Genomic DNA, 19,961 nt, shown 5'->3' with positions numbered 1-19,961 from the left:
AATGGTAGGAAGGAGGCAGGTCTAAAGAAGCTGGGTACATTAGGGTTGAGTGTGGGTTTTTTCAAGATCAGTCTGATGACCACTGACTTCCAGTTTGCAGGCACTACGTCTATTTTCAGAAAGGTATTGATGAGGGGAAGAATGGACTTTACAAAGGTATCTTTCAAAGCCACCAGGAGGTGTGGTGGACAGAGGTTCAGGTTGGAGCTGGAAGGGCGTATAGCATCTAGTATCTTGACGAAATCACGCTGAAACCACCTTCAGCAGGAAGGCCAGAATGGTGTGTAAAGCAATTCCAGTGTCAAAGATCTAAGGAAAGGTTCCCCACAAGAAAAATCCTGGAGCTCCAAGACCCATCTTGCCGAGATCACAGCCACTAGAAAAACTGTTCCGAGCATCAAATCCATCAGCAATACTTCTTTCAGTGGCTTGAATGGAGCTTGGCTTAGGCCATGTAAAACCACAGTAAGATCCCATGAAGGGAACGGGAGCTGGACCAGAGGTCTGCTGCATAGTGCACCCTTCAAAAATCTGACTACATCGGGATGAGAAGCCAGTGTAGATTTGCATTCTCGAGCACTGAAACAAGAGATCCCTGCAACTTGAACTCTAAGGGAAGCTACCAAAAGTCCTTAGTCAAGACAGGCTTGGAGGAAAGCTAACAGCACAGAAACCAAAGTCAAAAATGGTTCTACCTTCTCCTGGGCACCCCAGTGCTGGAAAGTCAGCTATGCCTTAGCATAGGCCGAAACCAGAGTCAGTTTCTCATACTTGAGGACTTCTGAGTACCCCTTATACGCTAATGCTTCGCATTCAAGAGCCATGCCATAATAGCAAAGTGATCCAGATCTTCTAAGAATCCTGGGAAAGAAGATCCAGATACACCTGTATACTGAGACCGGGACCTGTCTGAAGATGCACTAGATCTGCATAACACAGTCTGCATGGCCAGTTTGGAGCTACAAGAATGACCATTCCTTGATGACTTGCAATCCTTTGAAGGATTCAGCCAATCACGGGCCATGGGGAACAGATGTACAAAAGTACGCTCTGTGACCAGACCCACGCTTTTGGGCTTGTATCTTCGACTGAATAACCTGTTCGCCGTTTTGTTCTTTGCCGTAGCCACGAGGTCAAATTGTGGATGACCAAAGTGGCAAACAATGGCTTGGAATGCTGTCTGACAGCATGCAGTCTCCCGGATCCAAGGTCTATCTGCTGAGGAAATTGGCTAGGACATTGTCCACTGCCACTACATGTGCCTGCAGATGAAGTTTTGCCCAAGAAAGAGCAGGCAAGCCTCCAGACACAGATTGTCACTTTTGGTACCTCCCTGGCAATAGACATAGGCCACTGCAGTAGAACTGACCGAGAAAACCAGGACTGCCTGGCCTTCCAGAATCTTCTGTAGTTTCATCAGCACCAGCTGCATGGCTCGAAGTTACAGCTGGTTGATCAACCACTTCCTCTGGATGGGCAACCATCGATTAATTGCAATGAGCTCCCCAGCCGAGGAGACTGGCATCCATTATTACAACCACCCAAAATGCTATTCGAAGGGGCATGTTCTTGGTAAGGGACAGCGGGAAGAGTCACCAATCCATGCTGGGCTTCTAGCATCCCAGGTAAAGATTTCTGAAATGAGACTGTCTGCGGAAACCAACGCATGTTGGAGAGGACACATGTGGGTCCTCATCCAAGGAACCATATCTATCGTTGTCACCATAGAACCTAGGACTGGAAAATAGTCTCACACTGGCGGAGCTTGCTGGTTAGGAAGCGCGTTATCTGAGTACAAAGCTTCTGTCCGAGTGCCTCTGAAAGACAGTCACCCAGGAACTCCAGAGATTGGGTCAGAGACAAATGACTTTCAATAATTCACAATCCAACCCAAACCCTCCAGAACTCAGATCACCTGATCCACCGTGCGCTGACCCTCAGACGAGGGGGCCCGGATCAGCCAGTCGTCCAGATAGGGATGCACTTGTAGTCCCACCTTTCGCAGATGGGCTGCTACCACCACTGTCACTTTGGTGACAGGGAGCTGTCACCTGGCCAAAAGGCAGGGTAGAGAACTGGTACTGCTGTTCCAGGACATGAAGCCTTAGAACTTCCTGTGGCCTAGGAAAATGGGAATATGCAAGTAAGCTTCCAACTGATCTAGAGAGGCCAGGAACTCCTCCGGCGTCACCACCACTATGACAGAACACATCTCCATGTGAAAATGTGAGACACATCTCCATGTGAAAATGTGGGACTCTGAGTGCTGCAGTTAAAAAGGTCCAGAATGGGTCTCCAATCATCAGAGCCTTTCTTAGGCACAATGAAGAATATGGAGTATCTGTCCGAGCCCAAGTCTTCGGGCTGAATGTCTAACAACCTTCTCACAGTGGCTTGTATTCAGGTCACTTTTCTGGGTGCCCCACAGAAGAGTCCACATACCAATCTGTTAGAGGATGGAAGAATTCCAGCTTGTAGCCACTCTGGATGATTTCCAGAACCCAGTGGTTGTATGAAATCTGAATTCAGGCCTGTAGAAAGGCTGAGAGTCAGTCCCCTATCCTGAGGGGAACCGCCCCTGACCTGGCATCATTGCGACTTCTTGGCGGAGGGTGTAGCACGAGGTGCTGAAGTCTGGTTTGTGCCTGAATCCAGAAAACCTCTGCCTGTAATTCTGGGACAGTATGAGACGTGGAGCTGGAATACTGCCGAGACCACTGAAGCCCCAAAAATTAGACTGCCCCAAGTCTCTAGAGCAGTGGTGGGTAACTCTGGTCCTCGAGGGCCGGAATCCAGTCAGGTTTTCAGGATTTCCTCAATGAATATGTATTGAAAGCAGTGCATGCAAACAGATCCCATGCATATTCATTGGGGAAATCCTGAAAACTCAACTGGATTCTGGTCCTTGAGGACCGGAGTTGCCCACCCATGCTCTAGAGACTCTAGGTCTGCCATCAGGCAGGGTCTCAAGTCGACGATCTACCACAAATAAGATCGTCTAGACCCTTTCCTAATAACAAATGTCCCTTAAAAGGGAGTCAGATGACAGTAACTTTGGAAGTAGAGTCCCCAGCTTATTATTTGATCCAGAGCATTCACGAATAATGTCATGAGCATCCATCACATAATCAAGACCAGATAAGAGGAGCTGAGGTATGGGTTCTTCGTGCTCCAGAGTTCATAGCCTGGAAAGATAGGCACGTGTCACAAAGGAAGCCGCCAAGGCTGATTTGACTCTCAAAGTCAACACCTCAAAAAGCTCTTGAGAACTACATTCCCTTGCCAATCCTATATATCCCTGTGCACCACACCACCCTCAATCAGAAGAGATGTACATTAAGTAATCAATGCAACCAGGGAATCCACCTGAGGCTGAGTAAAAGGCTGCTGATATTCTTGTGCCACAGGATACAACCGAGACATGGCTATCACCACCTTGAGAGACCAAGGATACCAAGGATATGTAAAAAACTGAACCATCACTCCACTTATAAGGGAGCAGAAAGTAGAGGGGACCAGCTAGGAATACAAATTTAGCTCTAGAAGCGACTCAGAAATGAGATCCAGCAGAGCCAAAGGTTTGAATAGGCACCGAACTGTGATCATCCCCAGGATCCAGAGCCACCACGAGATCCCAAATGCCAGACTATGGCCCTGCATCCCCCAACAGGGAGGGCACGTTTTGAGACAGTAAGGTAACAGTGAGAGTCCCATCATTATCTATATCCCCATCATAAAGATCTCCCAAGTCCTGGTCAGGGGTAGTTGAAAAGGCAAAAGCACTCTGGGAGGCCTTACCCTCACATAAGGTGCCAGAAGTGCTGTTAGCCTTTGCTTTATCAGGACAGCTTTCCTGAAAAGCTTTCCACATAAAACTGAGGACTTCAGGGGAAAAGGCAATACCAGGCAGCATGGAGTCACCAGCAGATGACTCTAATTTGTGCTTTTCGGACTCTGTGTATAGGTGCCCGTCTGCATAGGACAGCCACGGTTTCTGGGTCCAAAAAAGAAAAAAAAAGACGAACCACTGGGCTAGCCACCCTTTCCTTGGCCCCTCTTTCCCATGCGGTGCACCAAAGGCACAAGCACAAGTACGCTCCTCCAGTGAACAATTTGCACATTCCTGGCATGAATTAGTGGGAAAAGAGCCCCAGGAATCTATTCCCACCAGTTTTGGGGCAATACAAGATGTTTTAGAGGTGTATCCCTCCCCTCTTCCCTGTTCTTTTACTTTGTTTTTTTATTATTTTTTTTTTAACCTTTAAATTTTTTAGTATTGTAAACAGGCTAGATGCACGTCGATGATCGGTATATTAAAACTAATAAAACTTGAAACTTGCAGGAAGCTTTTGAATAAAAGAGATTGCTAAAATCCAAGATGGACACCGGCAGGATTTTGGCTCTAAAACAATGTCAAAATAAAACGTAAAAACTGGCGAAATTAGGATTTTAGGGGTGGGGGAACATATGGAAACAAGTACAAACCACCAAATTCTCGATTTTCATACCTCCCTTCCCCATGGTGCCCCGATCTAGCTAAGTTTGACTAGCATTTTCCCTATGAGAATAGGAAGAAACGTCTATAGCAGGGCTGCCTAATTTCCAGTCTCTAGAGATCTACAGACAGGCAGGCAGTCTCTAGAGATCTACAGGCAGGATATCCACCATGAACATGCATGAGATTTGAATACCAAGAAGGTAGTGCAGGAAAATCTCTCATGCATATTCATGGTGGATATCCTGAAAACCTGGCCTGCCTGTAGATCTCGAAGACCGGAATTGGGTAGCCCTGGTCTATAGGAAACTGTTTCCACCAATGAAGCAGAAAGGCATCCGTAATAATGCTTTTTGGGGCAAAGATTCTGGAACAAAACTGCAGAAGTTTGTTATTTTGAGAAGTAGTGAAGAGATCTATGTCCAGTGTTCCCCAACGAAAGAAGATCCAGACTTATGAGAGATGTGTTGAAAGACCACTCATGAAGCTGAAGAAGTCTGCTTAATTTGTCTGCCAGAATATTCTGCTTCCCCACTAAGTAAACTGCCTTGAGAAGTATTCCACGAGCAATTGCCCAAATCCAAATGTTGACCCCTTCCATACAAAGGGTGTGAGATCCCGCTCACCTTTGTTTGTTCAGATAGAAAGTTGCAACCTGATTTTCTGTACAAACTATACTACTTGTGTTAAAGTAGATGATCCTGGAATGTTTTGAGAGCATTTCCTATTGCCCATAACGCAAGAACATTGATGTAGAGGGTTTGTTCATGGTTAAGACCACACTCCCTGAGAGAGTAAACTGTCCAGAGGAGCTCCTAAGGCCCATCATAGAGACATTTTTGATGCTGAGGAAGTTGGAAAGACTGTGTGGCACCATCCACCACTGGACAGCATGCCACAGATCCGGGTTACATGTATTACAGCAGACAGGGATCCCATGGCTTGAGACCATTGGATTGATGATGTCCACTGTGGGATCCTGAAGTGATCAAGAAGGCGTAACATCTAGTGTACATTAGTGTGCTTGAGGGTAAAGATTGTTTCACACAGGTAAATGAGATTAATGACCCTCTGCTTGGGTAGAAAAGCTCAACCTTAAATGAACTTCAAGAATACGCTTATGAACTCTAAGTTTTCAGATGGCTGTAGATGTGACTTTGGTATTTGATGGCAAACCTATGAACTGTTGAGGCATACCACAACTCACACTGGCTCCCAATATAGGCCAGAGTACAATTCAAATTCCACTGCCTACTATTTAAAGCTATAAACGGAGACAGCCCAACCTATTGAAACAATCGACTAATTCAATCCACCTCAACCAGACAGAGGAGAATCAACACCATATTCACACACCTGCCAACCAAAAATGTCAAAAGAAGAAAACTGTATGACAACCTATTGGCCACCAGAGCAGCAAAACTGGACAGACAACTCACCAATCTCATTTTGACCACAGACTACAAAACCTTCAAAAAAGAAACAAAAACCCTACTCTTCAAAAAATACATAAAACCAATATAACATAACCAGACATGTCCCAAACTTCACCTGCAATACTATCTACTCCTTAGCAAATTAGAAAATGTTCAGACTATTCCTTATGTACTTCTTAATGTCATAACAATTCTTATGTAATCTGCCTTGAACTTCAAGGTAATGGCGGAATAGAAATCACCAATGTAATGTAATGTAATTTATGGCAGTCCGCGTTGTCTGCAATGATGAGGTCTTGATCAACTAGTCATTCATAACATAACAAGAATTGCCGCTGCTGGGTCAGACCAGTGGTCCATCATGCCCAGCAGCACACTCATGCAACGGCCCTTAGGGCAAAGGCCAGTACCCTGAGACTAACCGTACCTGCATACGTTCTGGTTCAGCAGGAACTTGTCTAACTTTGTCTTGAATCCCTGGAAGTTGTTTTCCCCTATAACAGCCTCCGGAAGAGTGTTCCAGTTTTCTACCACTCTCTGGGTGAAGAAGAACTTCTTATATTTGTACAGAATCTATCCCCTTTTAATTTTAGAGAGTGCCCCCTCGTTGAGAGGATGAACAACCTGTCTTTATCTACTAAGTCTATTCCCTTCATATCTTGAATGTTTCGATCATGTCCCCTCAGTCTCCCTCTTTTCAAGGGAGAAGAGGCCCAGTTTCTCTAATCTCTCACTGTATGGCAACTCCTCCAGCCTCTTAACCATTTTAGTCACTCTTCTCTGGACCCTTTCGAATAGTACCATGTCCTTCTTCATGTATGGCGACCAGTGCTGGGCGCAGTTTTCCAGGTGAGGGAGCACCATGGCCCGGTACAGCGGCATGATAACCTTATCCGATCTATTCGTGATCCCCTTCTTTATCATTCCTAGCATTCTGTTTGCTCTTTTCGCTGCTGCTGCGCATTGGTTCAGCAAATGGCCACCAGGATGGTCTTGGGACTCAAGGATCTTCCGTTTGAGGAACGGCTGGGTAAGTTGCAGCTATACTCACTCGAGGAATGCAGAGAAAGGGGAGACATGATTTAGACATTCAAATATGTCACGGGCCGTATTGAGGTGGAAGAAGACATCTTTGTTCTTATAGGACCCATGGCAACAAGAGGGCATCTGTTGAAAATCAGAGGTGGGAAATTTCATGGCAACACCAGAAAATATTTCTTCACCGAAAGGGTGGTTGATCGCTGGAATAATCTTCCACCACAGGTAATTGAGGCCAGCAGCATGCCAGATATTAAGAAAAAATGGGATAGGCATGTGGGATCTCTTCATGGAGGAAGTTAGGGGGGTGGGTCATTAGAGTGGGCAGACTAGATGGGCCGTGAGCCTCCCTCTAAAGTCATCAGCTCAAGCTGCTGCTGCGAGCTAGCTCCATAGAAGGAAGCAACATCTGAAGGGGATGTCACTACGGAGACCACCAAGGGAGGAGGGACTCCTGTAACGGGCACATGAGAGCTCGGGCCTAAGGGACTGCCTCCAAAGGGGCTGCCATGGATCCCAGAACCTGAAGATAAAGGCAGGCCATGAGAGCCACAGTCCAGAAGAGCTCTGATCAGCTGTTGAAGTTTCTGTCTGCATGCCTCGGGAAGAAACACACAACCCTGCCTGGTGTTGAAAAGACCCAGATACTCCAGGTACTGGGAGGGCATCAAGTTGCTCTTCTTGAAGATGACAATCCATCCCGAAGCCTGCAACAGAGAAATCACCATCTATACTATATTTTCACACTCTGGACAAGACGGAGCTCAGATCAACCAAATGTCAAGGATGGACCTGGATCTCCTGCCAGTGGAGAAAGGCCACCAAAATTAGAGAATGACACAGAGAAAAAATTTGTCCCTATCTCCACCCCATCCCCGCGAGATTGGTCCCCACCCCCGTCAGTCCACGTCTCCACCCCGTCCCCACAAACCATCTGATATCATCCACAGAAGCCTTGAATAATTTTATACTGAACTTATTTTATTAAAGTATATAAAGAAATAATTTTCTGTGCAGTTGTCATGTTATAAATCAAAGTTCTGGCTGCCGAACTAGAGGAAGAGATTTTCAGCTGGCAGGGCTTTGTTTATAAATGTTTATCAACACAACTACAATACTACTTTCATCCTAAAGCAAAAAAAATGAAATAGAAATTATTTTCTACCTTTGTTGTCTGGTTTCTGGTTTCTGGTTTCCTCATCTTCTCGTCATTTTATTCCTTCCATCCACTGTCTGTCTTCTCTCTACCTCTTCCATATGGCATTTGCTCTGTTTGTATGCCTCTACCAAAACCTGTTCGCCTCTCTCTTTCATCTCTCTACTCCCCCTCTTACTCCACTTCCTTCCAGCGTGTTCCCTCCTCTCTCAACTCCCCATTTCCCTTCAGCGTCTGTTCCTCTCTCCCCTACTCCTCTCTCTCTACTTCTCTTCAGCGCCCTTCACATGGTCCAGCAGCCCCCCACCCAATCGCCGCAGTCTGGGCATCTCCCTCTCTCCTTCCTCTCACCTTCGCTGGCGATTTTCATTGGTCTGTCTTCGAGCGGCCCAAGCCTTTTTTCAAGTCACATGCAGCTGTTCTGAAACTTCTCTTCTGACACAACTTCCTGTTTTCGGTTGCATCAGAGGAGAAGTTTCAGGCAACTGCACGTGACTTGTGAAAATGCTTGTGCTGCTTGGAGATACAATTATGAAAATCGCCAGTGAAGGTGAGGGGAACAGAGGGAGGGAGATGCCTGACCTGTGGTGATCGGGAGGAGGAGGGCTGCTGGCCCGCGTGATTGTGAGGGGTGATGTGAGGCAACGCGCGCAAAATATTTAACTGCAGGGACAAGGTCATTCACTACTCCACGGGGCGGTGAATGGGTCTGTCCCCATACCCACGGCAACCATTTTTTTCTCCTCCCCATTTTGGCGAGTTACCCACAGCTACAGTCACCCTGTCATTCTCTAATTGCGGGACACCATCGTGAGGTTAAAGGGCAGATCAGCGAACTGGAAATGCTGTTGTAGAACATGTAAATGCAGAAACCTGCGATGCTCCAGGTAGATTGGAATATGGAGGTAAGCCTCTGTGAGATAAAAGGACACTAGAAACTCCCCTAGAGAGACAGCAGCTATGACTGTGCGCACTCTTTCCATGTGGAAATGAGGAATCCTTAAGAAGCAGTTGACTGACTTTAGATCCAGAATGGGCCTCCAGTCTTCCGAGCATCTTTGGCACGATGAAGTATAAGGAGTATCTGCCTAAGCCTGATAGGCTCTATCACTCTGATGGCTAAGGGAGGTTGCACAGTCGCATGGACTTAGGACTCCTTTTCCAGCCGACTTGCCAGAAAGTCCAGAAACAGATCTGGAGGCAGGCAAAAGAAGTCTATATTATGCCCCTCCCAATGATGTCTAGTACCCTCTGATCCAATGGAACATGAGTCTACTCCTGAAAAACTGAGAAAGACGACCTCCAATATGAGGAAGCACCGCCTGACTCCTGGCGTCATTGGGGCTTCTTAGGGGAAGCCATTACACAGGAACCTGAGGCCACCTGGAAATGGAACTATGTAACGAGGGCAGTAGCCCTGGGAATATCTCTCAGAGGAAGATCCCATGGATCCCTGATGAAACCTGTGGGAGGAAAGGAAATTATTATGATCACCTTCCGCTGACCGCCTAGACCTGTTCACACTTAGGGTGGTGCTTGGCAACATCGGTAATGAGATTATCCAGACCTTTATCAAAAAGAAGTTGACCCTTAAAAGGAAGTCTGATCAAGGTGGCTTCAAGGCAGCATCCCCAACCTAATGATAGATCAAGAGTCTGGTACACAAATACTGCATAAGCAGAGACCTTACTAAATGAGATCATAAAGGGCTTCCGCCACATAATCCACACCATCTATTACTAGCGGAGGACAGGCAGGTATGTCTAAGGATGCACCATGCAATCTGGAATAACATGCTCCTGCCTTAAAAGGAAGAAGCCACCGTCGCTTTGATACCCAGAGACACCTCTTCAAAAAGCTTTTTCAACATAATGTCCACCCTACGATCCTGAGAATCCTTAAGCATCACTCCCCAATCACTAGGGAGGGCCGTGCAACTGAAAACATGCACAATGGCAGAATCCACTTTAGACTGTTCAAAAACTTGCTGAAAATCAGGCGCCAGTGGATAAAACTTAGACATAGCCTTAGAGGGCCGGAAAGAGCTCTCTGGAGAGTCCCATGCTCCGTAACCAGCCCAAGAAGCTGCGGATGGCGATGAAAAAAAGTAAGACAGCATATAAGAGCAGACCATAACTGAAGCTTGAGAAGTAGACAGTGGAGGATCCAATTTGAGTTATTTCAGAACATCAGCAATGAAAAGATGCACAGAACATGCTTAAAAAGTCTGCGTACAGAAGGGTCATCACACAAATCCGTACTCTTAGGGCAGCTGAGCTGAAGGGTATTAGCCGGATCCAAAATAGAAGCAGTGCCAGAAGATAGCAGCAACATAATATCTGAATGGCAACTGCTGCAATCAAGGTCTGCCACCACAAGAGGAGAGAGTTCCCGAACAGAAATAGGTTCAGAAGAACCCAATGCACCCACCGGTCATGTTGAACAAGCGTGGTCTGCAGAATACGCTTTCCAGAGAAGCTGAATAAATTCTGGCAAAAAAACCCCAAAAACAAAACACACCCCACCACCATGAAAGGGAGCATTTAAGGCACATGTGCCCCACCAAAAGAGTCCCTAGACTTAGAACACAGGCGTTTTGCACCAGACTCCAGAAGGACTGCTGGGCAATATTTTTTCCTGAATTCACGAAACCAGGCTTGCTCCCTAGTCCTAGAATACACAAAGGGGGCAAATTCTGAAGCTCCCGCCCACTTTCCCTGCATGCTAAGATACACAGTATACAGTTACTGATCCGGCACCAATCTGGCTTAATCAATGCACACAACCAGCAGATTAGGGGCTGTCCACCCAAATAATTTTTAAACAAATTGAGGGATATTGAGTCAGAAATAAAACTTTGAAAAAAATATTGATAAAATCCAAGAACCCCCCCCCCCCCTCAAGAAAAAGCAGCATAGCAACTATAAAAGATTTCTGCACGATGCTTGCAGAAATTGTAACTGGATATGTTCTCTAACTCTCAGGCTAAGGGGGTGGAGCATGTGCTCAGAAAAGTGTTGGATTTCTGCAATTCTTGGATTGTGGGTTGGTAATAAACACCTAGTTTATGGCATCCAGAAGGGATGCAACAGAAAGCAATATTGTTTGAAAGAGAAAATTGTACTCTATAAGATACATGCCTTTTGGTATTGAAATGTTACCATCATAAATGTACAAATCCACCTCATTTAGGAATGCAGCAGTGTAACATGTGTCCACTTAAATGCCAGATTTCTATGCCTATAGATCTTTTTAACTTTTGCAACAAAAGTATTAATGGAATTAAACTTGATTTCATCAGCAGAGCAAACTGAACAAGAAAAACATTGCAAGAGGAAAGATTCCAGCATGGCTACACTCTAGCAAGAACAAGAAAAAAATCATCATTTTTTGCTAATAAATAAAGTGACAGTTCAAGTCAGCAGGGTTTCAAATGATGCAACATCAATTTTAGCCAAGATTAGTGACAATGATGAGAAAAATTCTAATAAATTCTAGCAAAAGAACTTCTGCCAGGGTAATATATTGCTTTTATTTATGATAAGAGAGTTGGATTGGAAACATATGTGAAACCTCCATTGAACAGAGAGATGCCTTATAAAAAAAATTATGTCCTTACCTTGATAATATCTTTTCCAGTAGATAAGCGAGTCATTCTAGACAAGCGGGGTCTCTCCCCTGCGAGCCATCTGCAGAAGAAATCCATTCCAGATTTTTTCTCCAACTCATTTACTTCACAGGGAGCTCGGCTGCCACCTGCAGTTAGTACCCAAACATAAAGAGCTCCAATGACAACAGGTGAATGAGGAACACTGGGAATTTTCCCAAGTATGAACAGTTCTGCTCAAACAAAGCAGCATAGGAACACAAACACTGAAACAGTCAACAAAGCATCAAAGGAGTCTAGAAAGTACCCCTATATGAACTTGAACCTATGATACAGATATCTTCAAGGCCAAGGCATCCAAGAATCAACTTGGAGAGGCTTACACAGAAAGACTGTACACAGGCAGGACAGGGTGGGGGATCTAGAATGACTCACCTATCTACTGGAAAAGATATAATCAAGGGAAGGACATAATCACTTTTTCCAGTGCAATAGGCGAGTCATTCTAGACAAGCAGGATGTACCAAAGCAGTCCCAGAAATCTAGGGTGGGCTGACTGTACCGGCCCTCAAAATGGAGGACCCAAAAGCAGAGCACTGTCATACCACCACATCCACTATGTAAAATTTGGCAAATGTATGAAGACTGGACTAGGTAGCTGCTAGGCAAATCTCCTCAGGGGAGACTAACCTAGCATCGGCCGAAGAAGCCAAGCTTATGGTAGAATGCGCCTCAACAGAGACAGGAGATCTCTTTCCAGAAACAATACAGAATGACAAAATGGCTTTATGGATCCATCTGGAAATCGTGGCCATAGAAGCGGGAGCATCCCGCTTGGTGGAATGCGTCAGGCATCAGCACAAACAAATGGTCTCAGGCGTGAAACTCGTTTGCGACCTCCAAATAGCAAAGAAGCACCCTATGTATTTCCAACCTCTTTAAAACGCAGTCTTGAGATCCCATGGGTTGAAAGACAGGCAAACACACTTCCTGATTAACATGAAAAGCTGAAACGACTTTCGGCAGAAAAAAAGGAGCAGTGCGAAAAGAGATCCCAGACTCCGAGATCTTCAGAAAGGGATCTCTACAAGAGAAAGCCTGAAGTTCTGAGACACATCTCGCTGAAGTGATTGTGACCAGAAAAACCGTCTTAAGCATCAAATCCAAGAAGTGTCTTTGAGAGGCTCAAACAAAGCCTTACAGAGGTCGGACAGAACCACATTAAGGTCCCACAAAGGGAAAGATGGTTTGTAAGATAGACAAATCCGAAGAGCCCCCTTTAGAAATTTAGTGATATCTGGATGAGAAGCCAGGGAAGGAGGCCCTCTAGCACCATGGAAACCATAGCCAAATATGGTTCCACTCATGCATGGTCACACTAATATTGGAAAATCATCCATGCCTTGTCATAAGCAGAGACCATAGTTTGATTTCTTAGACTTTTTGTTTCTTAGCCTTTTTGTTCAAGTATTTTGTGCTTAATAGCCATGCCATACGAGCAAAGCGATCTGACTCCTCTAGACAGACTGGACACTAAGATAGAAGGTCCGGATGGCCCTGAAGCAGAAGGCCACACCCCTTGAGAAGCCACATCAGATCTGTGTACCATGGTCTGCGAGGCCAATCTAGAGCCACCATAATTATGCTGCCCTAATGGGCCTTGATCCACCGAATGGCTCGGCCTATCATAGGCCAGGGAGGAAAAATGTACAGCAGAACTCCCTGAAGCCATGGCTGAACTAGAGCATCAAGACCCTAATTTCCAGGCTCTACTCTTAGACAGGTCGAAAGGCAGTATATCAAAATAAAATAAACCTGAAACTTGGTTTCTGAACAGAAAACAGAGGATAGTGTTAAAAGGCCATTTTTCTCAATGGAGGAGGGTAAATAGTGGAGTATTGCAAGGATCTTTTCTGGGACCGGTGCTATTTAACTTATTTATAAATGATCTGAACATTGGAACGACAAATGAGATTATTAAATTTGCAGATGCCACTAAGCTATTCAAAGTTGTTAAAATGCAAGCAGATCGTGAAAAATTGCAGGTAGACCTTAGGAAATTAGAAGACTGGGCGTCCAAATGGCTTATGAAAATTAATGTGGCCAAATGCAAAGTGATGCAAATTGGGAAGAATAACCCAAATCATAATAACCAGGGGGTCAGCACCCAAGAAAAAGATCTGGCTGTCATTGTAGACAATATGCTGAAACTTTCAGTTCAATATGTGGTGGAGGCCAAAAAAAGCAAACAAGATACTAGGAATTATTAGAAAAGGAATGGTAAACAAGACTAAGACTAATAATGCTTCTGTATCACTCTATGGTGCGGCCTTGAGTATTACGTTCAATTCTGGTGCCTTATCTCAAAAAAGATATAGCGGAACTTAAAAAGATTCAAAGAAGAACAACCAAGATGATAAAAGGGATAGAAATCCTCTCATATGAAGAAAGACTAAAGAAATTAGGGTCTCCTAAGGGTCTTTTTCCCTCTCAGGGTCTTCAGTTTGGAAACAGATGGATGAGGGGAGCTGTGATTGAAGCCACAAAATCCTGAGTGGTGTTGACCAGGTATAAGTGGATCGATTTTTTGCTCCATCAAAAATTACAAAGACTAGGAGACACTCAAAGTTACAGGGAAATACTTTTAAAACCAATAGCAGGAAATTTTTTCACTCAGAGAATAGTTAAGATCTGGAACGCATTGCCAGAGGATGTGGTAAGAGTGGTAAATATAGCTGGTTTAAAAAAAGGTTTGGACAAGTTCCTGGAGGAAAAGTTCATAGTCTGCTATTGAGAAAGATATGGGGAAAGCCGCTGTTTGCCCTGGATCGGTAGCATGGTATGTTGATACTATTTAGGTTTTTGCCAGGTACTTGTGACCTGGATTGGCCACCGTGAAAATGGGATACTGGGCTATATAGACATCGGTCTGACCCAGCAAGGCTATTCTTATGAACTAATGAGATATGTCAACTTATTGTGCCCTTCTGTATAAACATTTTCTGCCAACAGCACTGCACAGCCAACCACGAGGTGAGTAACTTGTGTCTAGATCTTTCTTACAGAATCTACAGATGTCTGTTGAGCCACCTTTTCAAATGTTTGCTATAAAACATCTTGTCCATATCTTGTCCTGGACTGCAATTATCACTCATTCAACCTTAGGTTTCAACTCACCTCTCCTTAACCATTCATGTGTCTGATGTTGATTCACAAATGGTTCCTAGAATAATAATTTGCATTTTCTGCAATACTTATACATTTGCCACTTTTTGTTTCTCCCCTGCTGATCCATTCCTTGAAGGTTTTTCTTTTCCTTTGCTAATTCTGCTGCGTCTATTCCTTTTGGCACTGATGGATTTTTACCTATTCCTTTTACTTGTCGGAATGTTTGCCCACATTTACCCCCTCTTTTACAAAGGTGCGCTAAGCTTTTTAGTGCGCGCTAAACGCTAACGCGTGCATGTTATCCTATGGACGCATTAGCGGTTAGCGCACGTGTTGATTTAGCGCACGCTAAATCCACGCTAAAACGTTTAGTGCACCTTTGTAAAAGACAGCCTTAATGATGAAAGTGGATTCTAGAAATTTTCTTCCATATTTCAACACCTTTTGTGCATTGGGATCTGCCATTAGATAAATCTGGGAGCCTAAGACAGCAGCTTGATAGATGTAATCTGTTTCTATGAGACCCAGCCCTCCTTCAGATCTACAAATGTACAGTCTAGGTATACATTGATTCTTATAGATGGCCTTGTGGGCATGGAGGAATCTTCTCATTTGCACATCTAGTTTTTCAAGGTCTTTACGAAACCAGGCTACAATACCAAAGCTATATGACAGTGCAGGAAGTACCAGTTGATTGATAGCCTGTATCTTATTCCATGATGTTAGTGCACTCTTCAGTAACTAATCTAATCTAATCTTCTATTTGTACGTTGCTCATATCTATACATGGTCAAGGCGACTATAAAGAGAGGTAAGAGGTTAGAGAAAGAGGAGGGAGAGAGAGGAAGTGGATAGGTGAGAGGGAGAGAGGAGGAAGGGAAAGGGAGAGAAGAGAGGATAAAGGAGATTAAGTATCGAACAGATGGGTTTTTAGTTTTCAGTATCAGTTTTGGTCTCCTATAATATTCTTTACTGATATTTTAACTCAGCGATTTCTGCAGTTGTTCCTTCCTGCACTCTAGATATTTATATATACTTTCCTGTTCAAGTTTCTTATCATGCAGTCATCAATCAGAAATGTTTTCAGTTTTGATTAACTTTCCCCTAAGGAAAGTCACTTTAGCATATCTGTCCTGCCCAACAGTCATCTTGATGTCATCTGAAAACCTTTTCATCACTCAAAGTTGTTCTGTTAATCACTGGTCACTGGAACTATAGCGTTTTAGGTTACCTACAAACAGTAAATGCAATATAACCTCTAGATTGTTGGAATCTTTTGGAGTAAAGCTAAACCCAAAGCCCAAGGAGTTAACAAGAGCACTCAGTGGATTAAGTGCCAAGTGGTGGTGGTTCTAGCTATTTTGCTCTTCAAATATTTTTGTCTATTTTATGGAAGGGGAGGAAAAGGGTGTTCTTTGTATTTTTCCTTTTCTTTATCCTCCTTCCTAGCCCTCCCTGTTCCATATTACCAATTTCAAGTCCTTCCAGGGTAACCTCTCTCCGCAATTCAAGGTACGACTGGCAACACTCTCCTCTATCACTGGCACATTCTCCTCTAGCTCAGGCACTCTGTAAGGCCACTACTCTTTTGTCCTCTGGCCCAAGCTCCAACAGTGGCAGCTGCCCAGATTCTAACAGCCCATCACAGTTTCCTCTTACTCCACCAGCAAAGCTAGATTACATTACATTATATTAGTGATTTCTATTCGGCCATTACCTTGCGGATCATCAATCTTTCATCAGTCTGGGTCCGACCAACTACTGCAACTCAGGCCCTATAGCATCTCTTCTGTCAGGCACAAGGCCCCATATTTTAAAAACCTAAGTGACCCAGCACCAGGAATTTTCCATCTCCGATTCAATATGTACAACTGCTAGAAGTAGCAATGTTTTGTGATGAGAGCTCCACTGTTACAGAGGTACACTTTGAATTATTCTGTGGTAGTGATCAAAAAGGAAGAGAAGCAGATGCTTTATATATGTTAATCTTAACCTTTAAAAACAAATGAATTGTGTTCCTGAATTTGTAACATCTCTGAAGTTGGATTTGGAAAGATGAGTAATTATATTTTGAAATCCAATCACATTTATTTTTGTTAGAAAAGATCAGAAGAACCTGCTAAAATAAGGTCCACACAACATAAAATCTGTGCTGACAACCCGTGTAGTTCAACCCCTGTAAGCAATTTTCTGAATTTGGTTTCAAACTTACCTCTGCATTGGGTGAACAAGAACGTCTGATAAATCGAGCTTCATTTCCAAACGTCCTTGCATCAACACACATTTCTAGCCCATGGAATTTTGAATAGAACAACACAAAAGGGTAAGGTCTGAAAAGGAGAAGAGGAAATTATTTTCCCACAAAAACATTAACATGATAAGACCATTTATATATTTTAGATGTTTTCTTATTAATGAAAACTAGGCGTTTTTCCTAACGTCAATTCCTTTCAAACCTACAAGTCATGATCTGTGGGTACTTGTCCACAGGAAGTATAATATATCAGCAACTTAAAACACAGAAAATGGCAATTTCCTAGTTGGGGTTTTCCTCCGTACTACACTAAATAATTGGAGATCTTCCCCTAATGAGAGTGATTCAAACAATTATGATTCTTAAGTGAATCATAAAGAAAATTATGGCAGAAAGACCATACAACTTATCCAGTCTACTCATTCAAACAAATATTGAAGTCTCTACAACCCTTTCTTCTTCCTGACATCTTCAGTGTGTGTCCCATGCTTTCTTGAATTCTGATACTGTTCTTTTCCCCACCACCTCCACTAGGAGGCTGTTCCAAATTGACTCTACACTTTCTGTAAAGGAATATTTTAGTAAATTAGTCCAGGAGCCTATAAAGAGATTAGGTTCTTATCTTGTTAATATCTTTTCTAGTAGGTAGATGTGTCATTCTGGACTGTCAGGTAATATCCCCATGCTTGCGAGCTGTGCAGAAGGAATCCACTCCAGCATTTGAATCCCTCCTCCTTTACCAGAGGGCATTGCAGCCCACTTCAGTTTGTACCAAAGAAGGCAATAGCCCTACAATACATAGAAACACATGTGATGGAGGGGTAAGGGGAAACTCCTCAAACTACAATTCTGTTCTGCTCTGAAATTATAATGAACATGTTAAATATTGCCACTGATCAATCAAAATAATCACACAAAACAAAAACATTTATGGAGCTCAGTATGTGTTATACCAATAGAATTCTTTATACCCTTATGGTCTCACTGATATCCAAATTTCAGTTTGGACTCAAACTTTCTGATTGAGATAGTAGGTAGGCACAGGAGATAACTGACAGGGCGAAGCTCCAGAATGACTCACCTATCTACTAGAAAACATATTAGCAAGGTAAGAACCTAACCTATTTTTCAACTGCAGTAAGTGTGTCATGCTGGATGGATGCGACGTATAAAAGCAGTCCCAGAAATCTAGGGTGGAACCACTGTGCCGGATCATAACAATGAGGACCTAAAGGTGTAGTTCTCTCTTGCTGCTACATACACTCTGTAAAACTTGGAAAGAGTATATAGAGCAGAACAAGTTGCTGCCCAACAAAACTCCTCGGGGGAGACTGCCTGAGGTTCTGCCCACGACGAAGCCATGTTTTTAGTCAAATGCACCTTTTCGGAGAATGAAGACTTTTCCACAGGCAATATATGCTGACAAAATGGCCCTACACATCCATCTGGAAATCATGGCCTTGGAAGCTGGTGCACTGCGTCTAGCCTGACTAGTGAGCACAAAAAGATGATCAATGAGCCTGAACTCATCGATAACCTCAAGATATCGAAGAAGTACTCTTCCAATTTTTTCAGACTCTAGTCCTTCAGCAAAAAGAATGGAATGGTGCATAAAGAAACACTGTGAAGTTGAGAAAAGACTCTTTGCAAAAAAGAGCCTGTAGCTCTGAAACTCTTCTTACTGAGATAATAGCTACAAGAAATATCACCTTGAGCTTCTTTCACAGCTGCTCGTATGAAGCATGACCAAGGCCTTGCAAAACCAAGTTAAGGTTCCATGATGAAAACAGGTGTTATACCGGGGCCTTAGCCACAGTGCCCACTTTAGGAATCTGCTTATGTCTAGATGAGATGCCAAAGAAGCCTTACACTATCGAGCCCTGAAATAAGACAGTCCCGCTACTTGGAATCTGAGGGACGCCACTAATAGACCCTTGTCCAACTGCTCCTCATTCTCCTTAATGGACCAGAGTTGAAATGTTACCAGTGGTGTGCCTCAAGTTTCTGTTCTTGGGCCTGTTCTTTTTAATATTTTCATAAACGATATTGCTGAAGGGCTGTCGGGTACGATTTGCCTCTTTGTGGATGATACCAAAATCTGTAATAGAATAGACACACCAGATCGTGTGAATAACATGAAGAAAGACCTGGCAAGGATTTAAGAATGGTTTGAAATTTGGCAGCTAAAATTTAATGCTAAGAAATGCAAGGTCATGCATTTGGGCTGTAAAAACCTGAGGAAACGGTACAGTTTAGGGAGTGAAGAACTTATGTGCACGACAGAAGAGCGGGACTTGGATGTGATTGTATATCATGATTTTTTTTTTTCCAATTCTTTATTCATTTTTTATCTTACTTCAAGTACACAATATTACATCAATTGAATCATACACATCACTTGAAATTCTTTCAGTTGTCATCTTAAATATATAAATATACCCTTTTCACAAATATTGTAATCAAAAAATATCATACATGTGTTATATTCATAGAATTAATTAAATCTATATTATAACTATATACCACCCCCTTTCCCATAATTATAATTATACTTTCAGTGTAAAAAGGAGTCTAATCATTACAATAAGTTATCAATGGCCCCAAATCTTTTTAAAATTATTATAATTCCCTATTTGTATAGCATTTGTTCTTTCCATTTTGTATATATGGCACAACGAATTCCACCAGAAGGTGTAATTAAGTCTGGTGTAATTTTTCCAATTTCTGGTGATATGTTAAATGGTGACTCCTGTCATTATTAATAAAAGTTTATTGTAGGGGGTGTGGCTTCGCAGCGTAGTGGGATG

The 19,961-nt window shown here is 43.4% G+C and overlaps 1 protein-coding gene across 9 annotated transcripts in view; it reads right to left on the bottom strand.

The window, feature by feature from the left end:
- The window catches only part of KMT2E (lysine methyltransferase 2E (inactive)), a 451,336-nt gene that overhangs the window by 226,592 nt on the left and 204,783 nt on the right, over positions 1-19,961 (bottom strand). For all 9 annotated transcript variants that reach the window (XR_004540680.1, XM_033959237.1, XM_033959230.1 and 6 more), the window contains one exon: positions 17,113-17,230. Coding sequence is in view for 8 of the 9 variants with exons in the window: in XM_033959237.1 (XP_033815128.1) it covers positions 17,113-17,230 (118 nt within the window). In the remaining variant the exon portion in view is untranslated. The remainder of the gene's footprint in view (positions 1-17,112; positions 17,231-19,961) is intronic.

Source organism: Geotrypetes seraphini, chromosome 9, assembly GCF_902459505.1.
Source record: "Geotrypetes seraphini chromosome 9, aGeoSer1.1, whole genome shotgun sequence".
Classification (NCBI taxonomy): Eukaryota; Metazoa; Chordata; class Amphibia; order Gymnophiona; family Dermophiidae; genus Geotrypetes; species Geotrypetes seraphini.
Note: the sequence above shows the minus strand (reverse complement) of the source record. Positions and strands in the feature narration are given on the sequence as shown.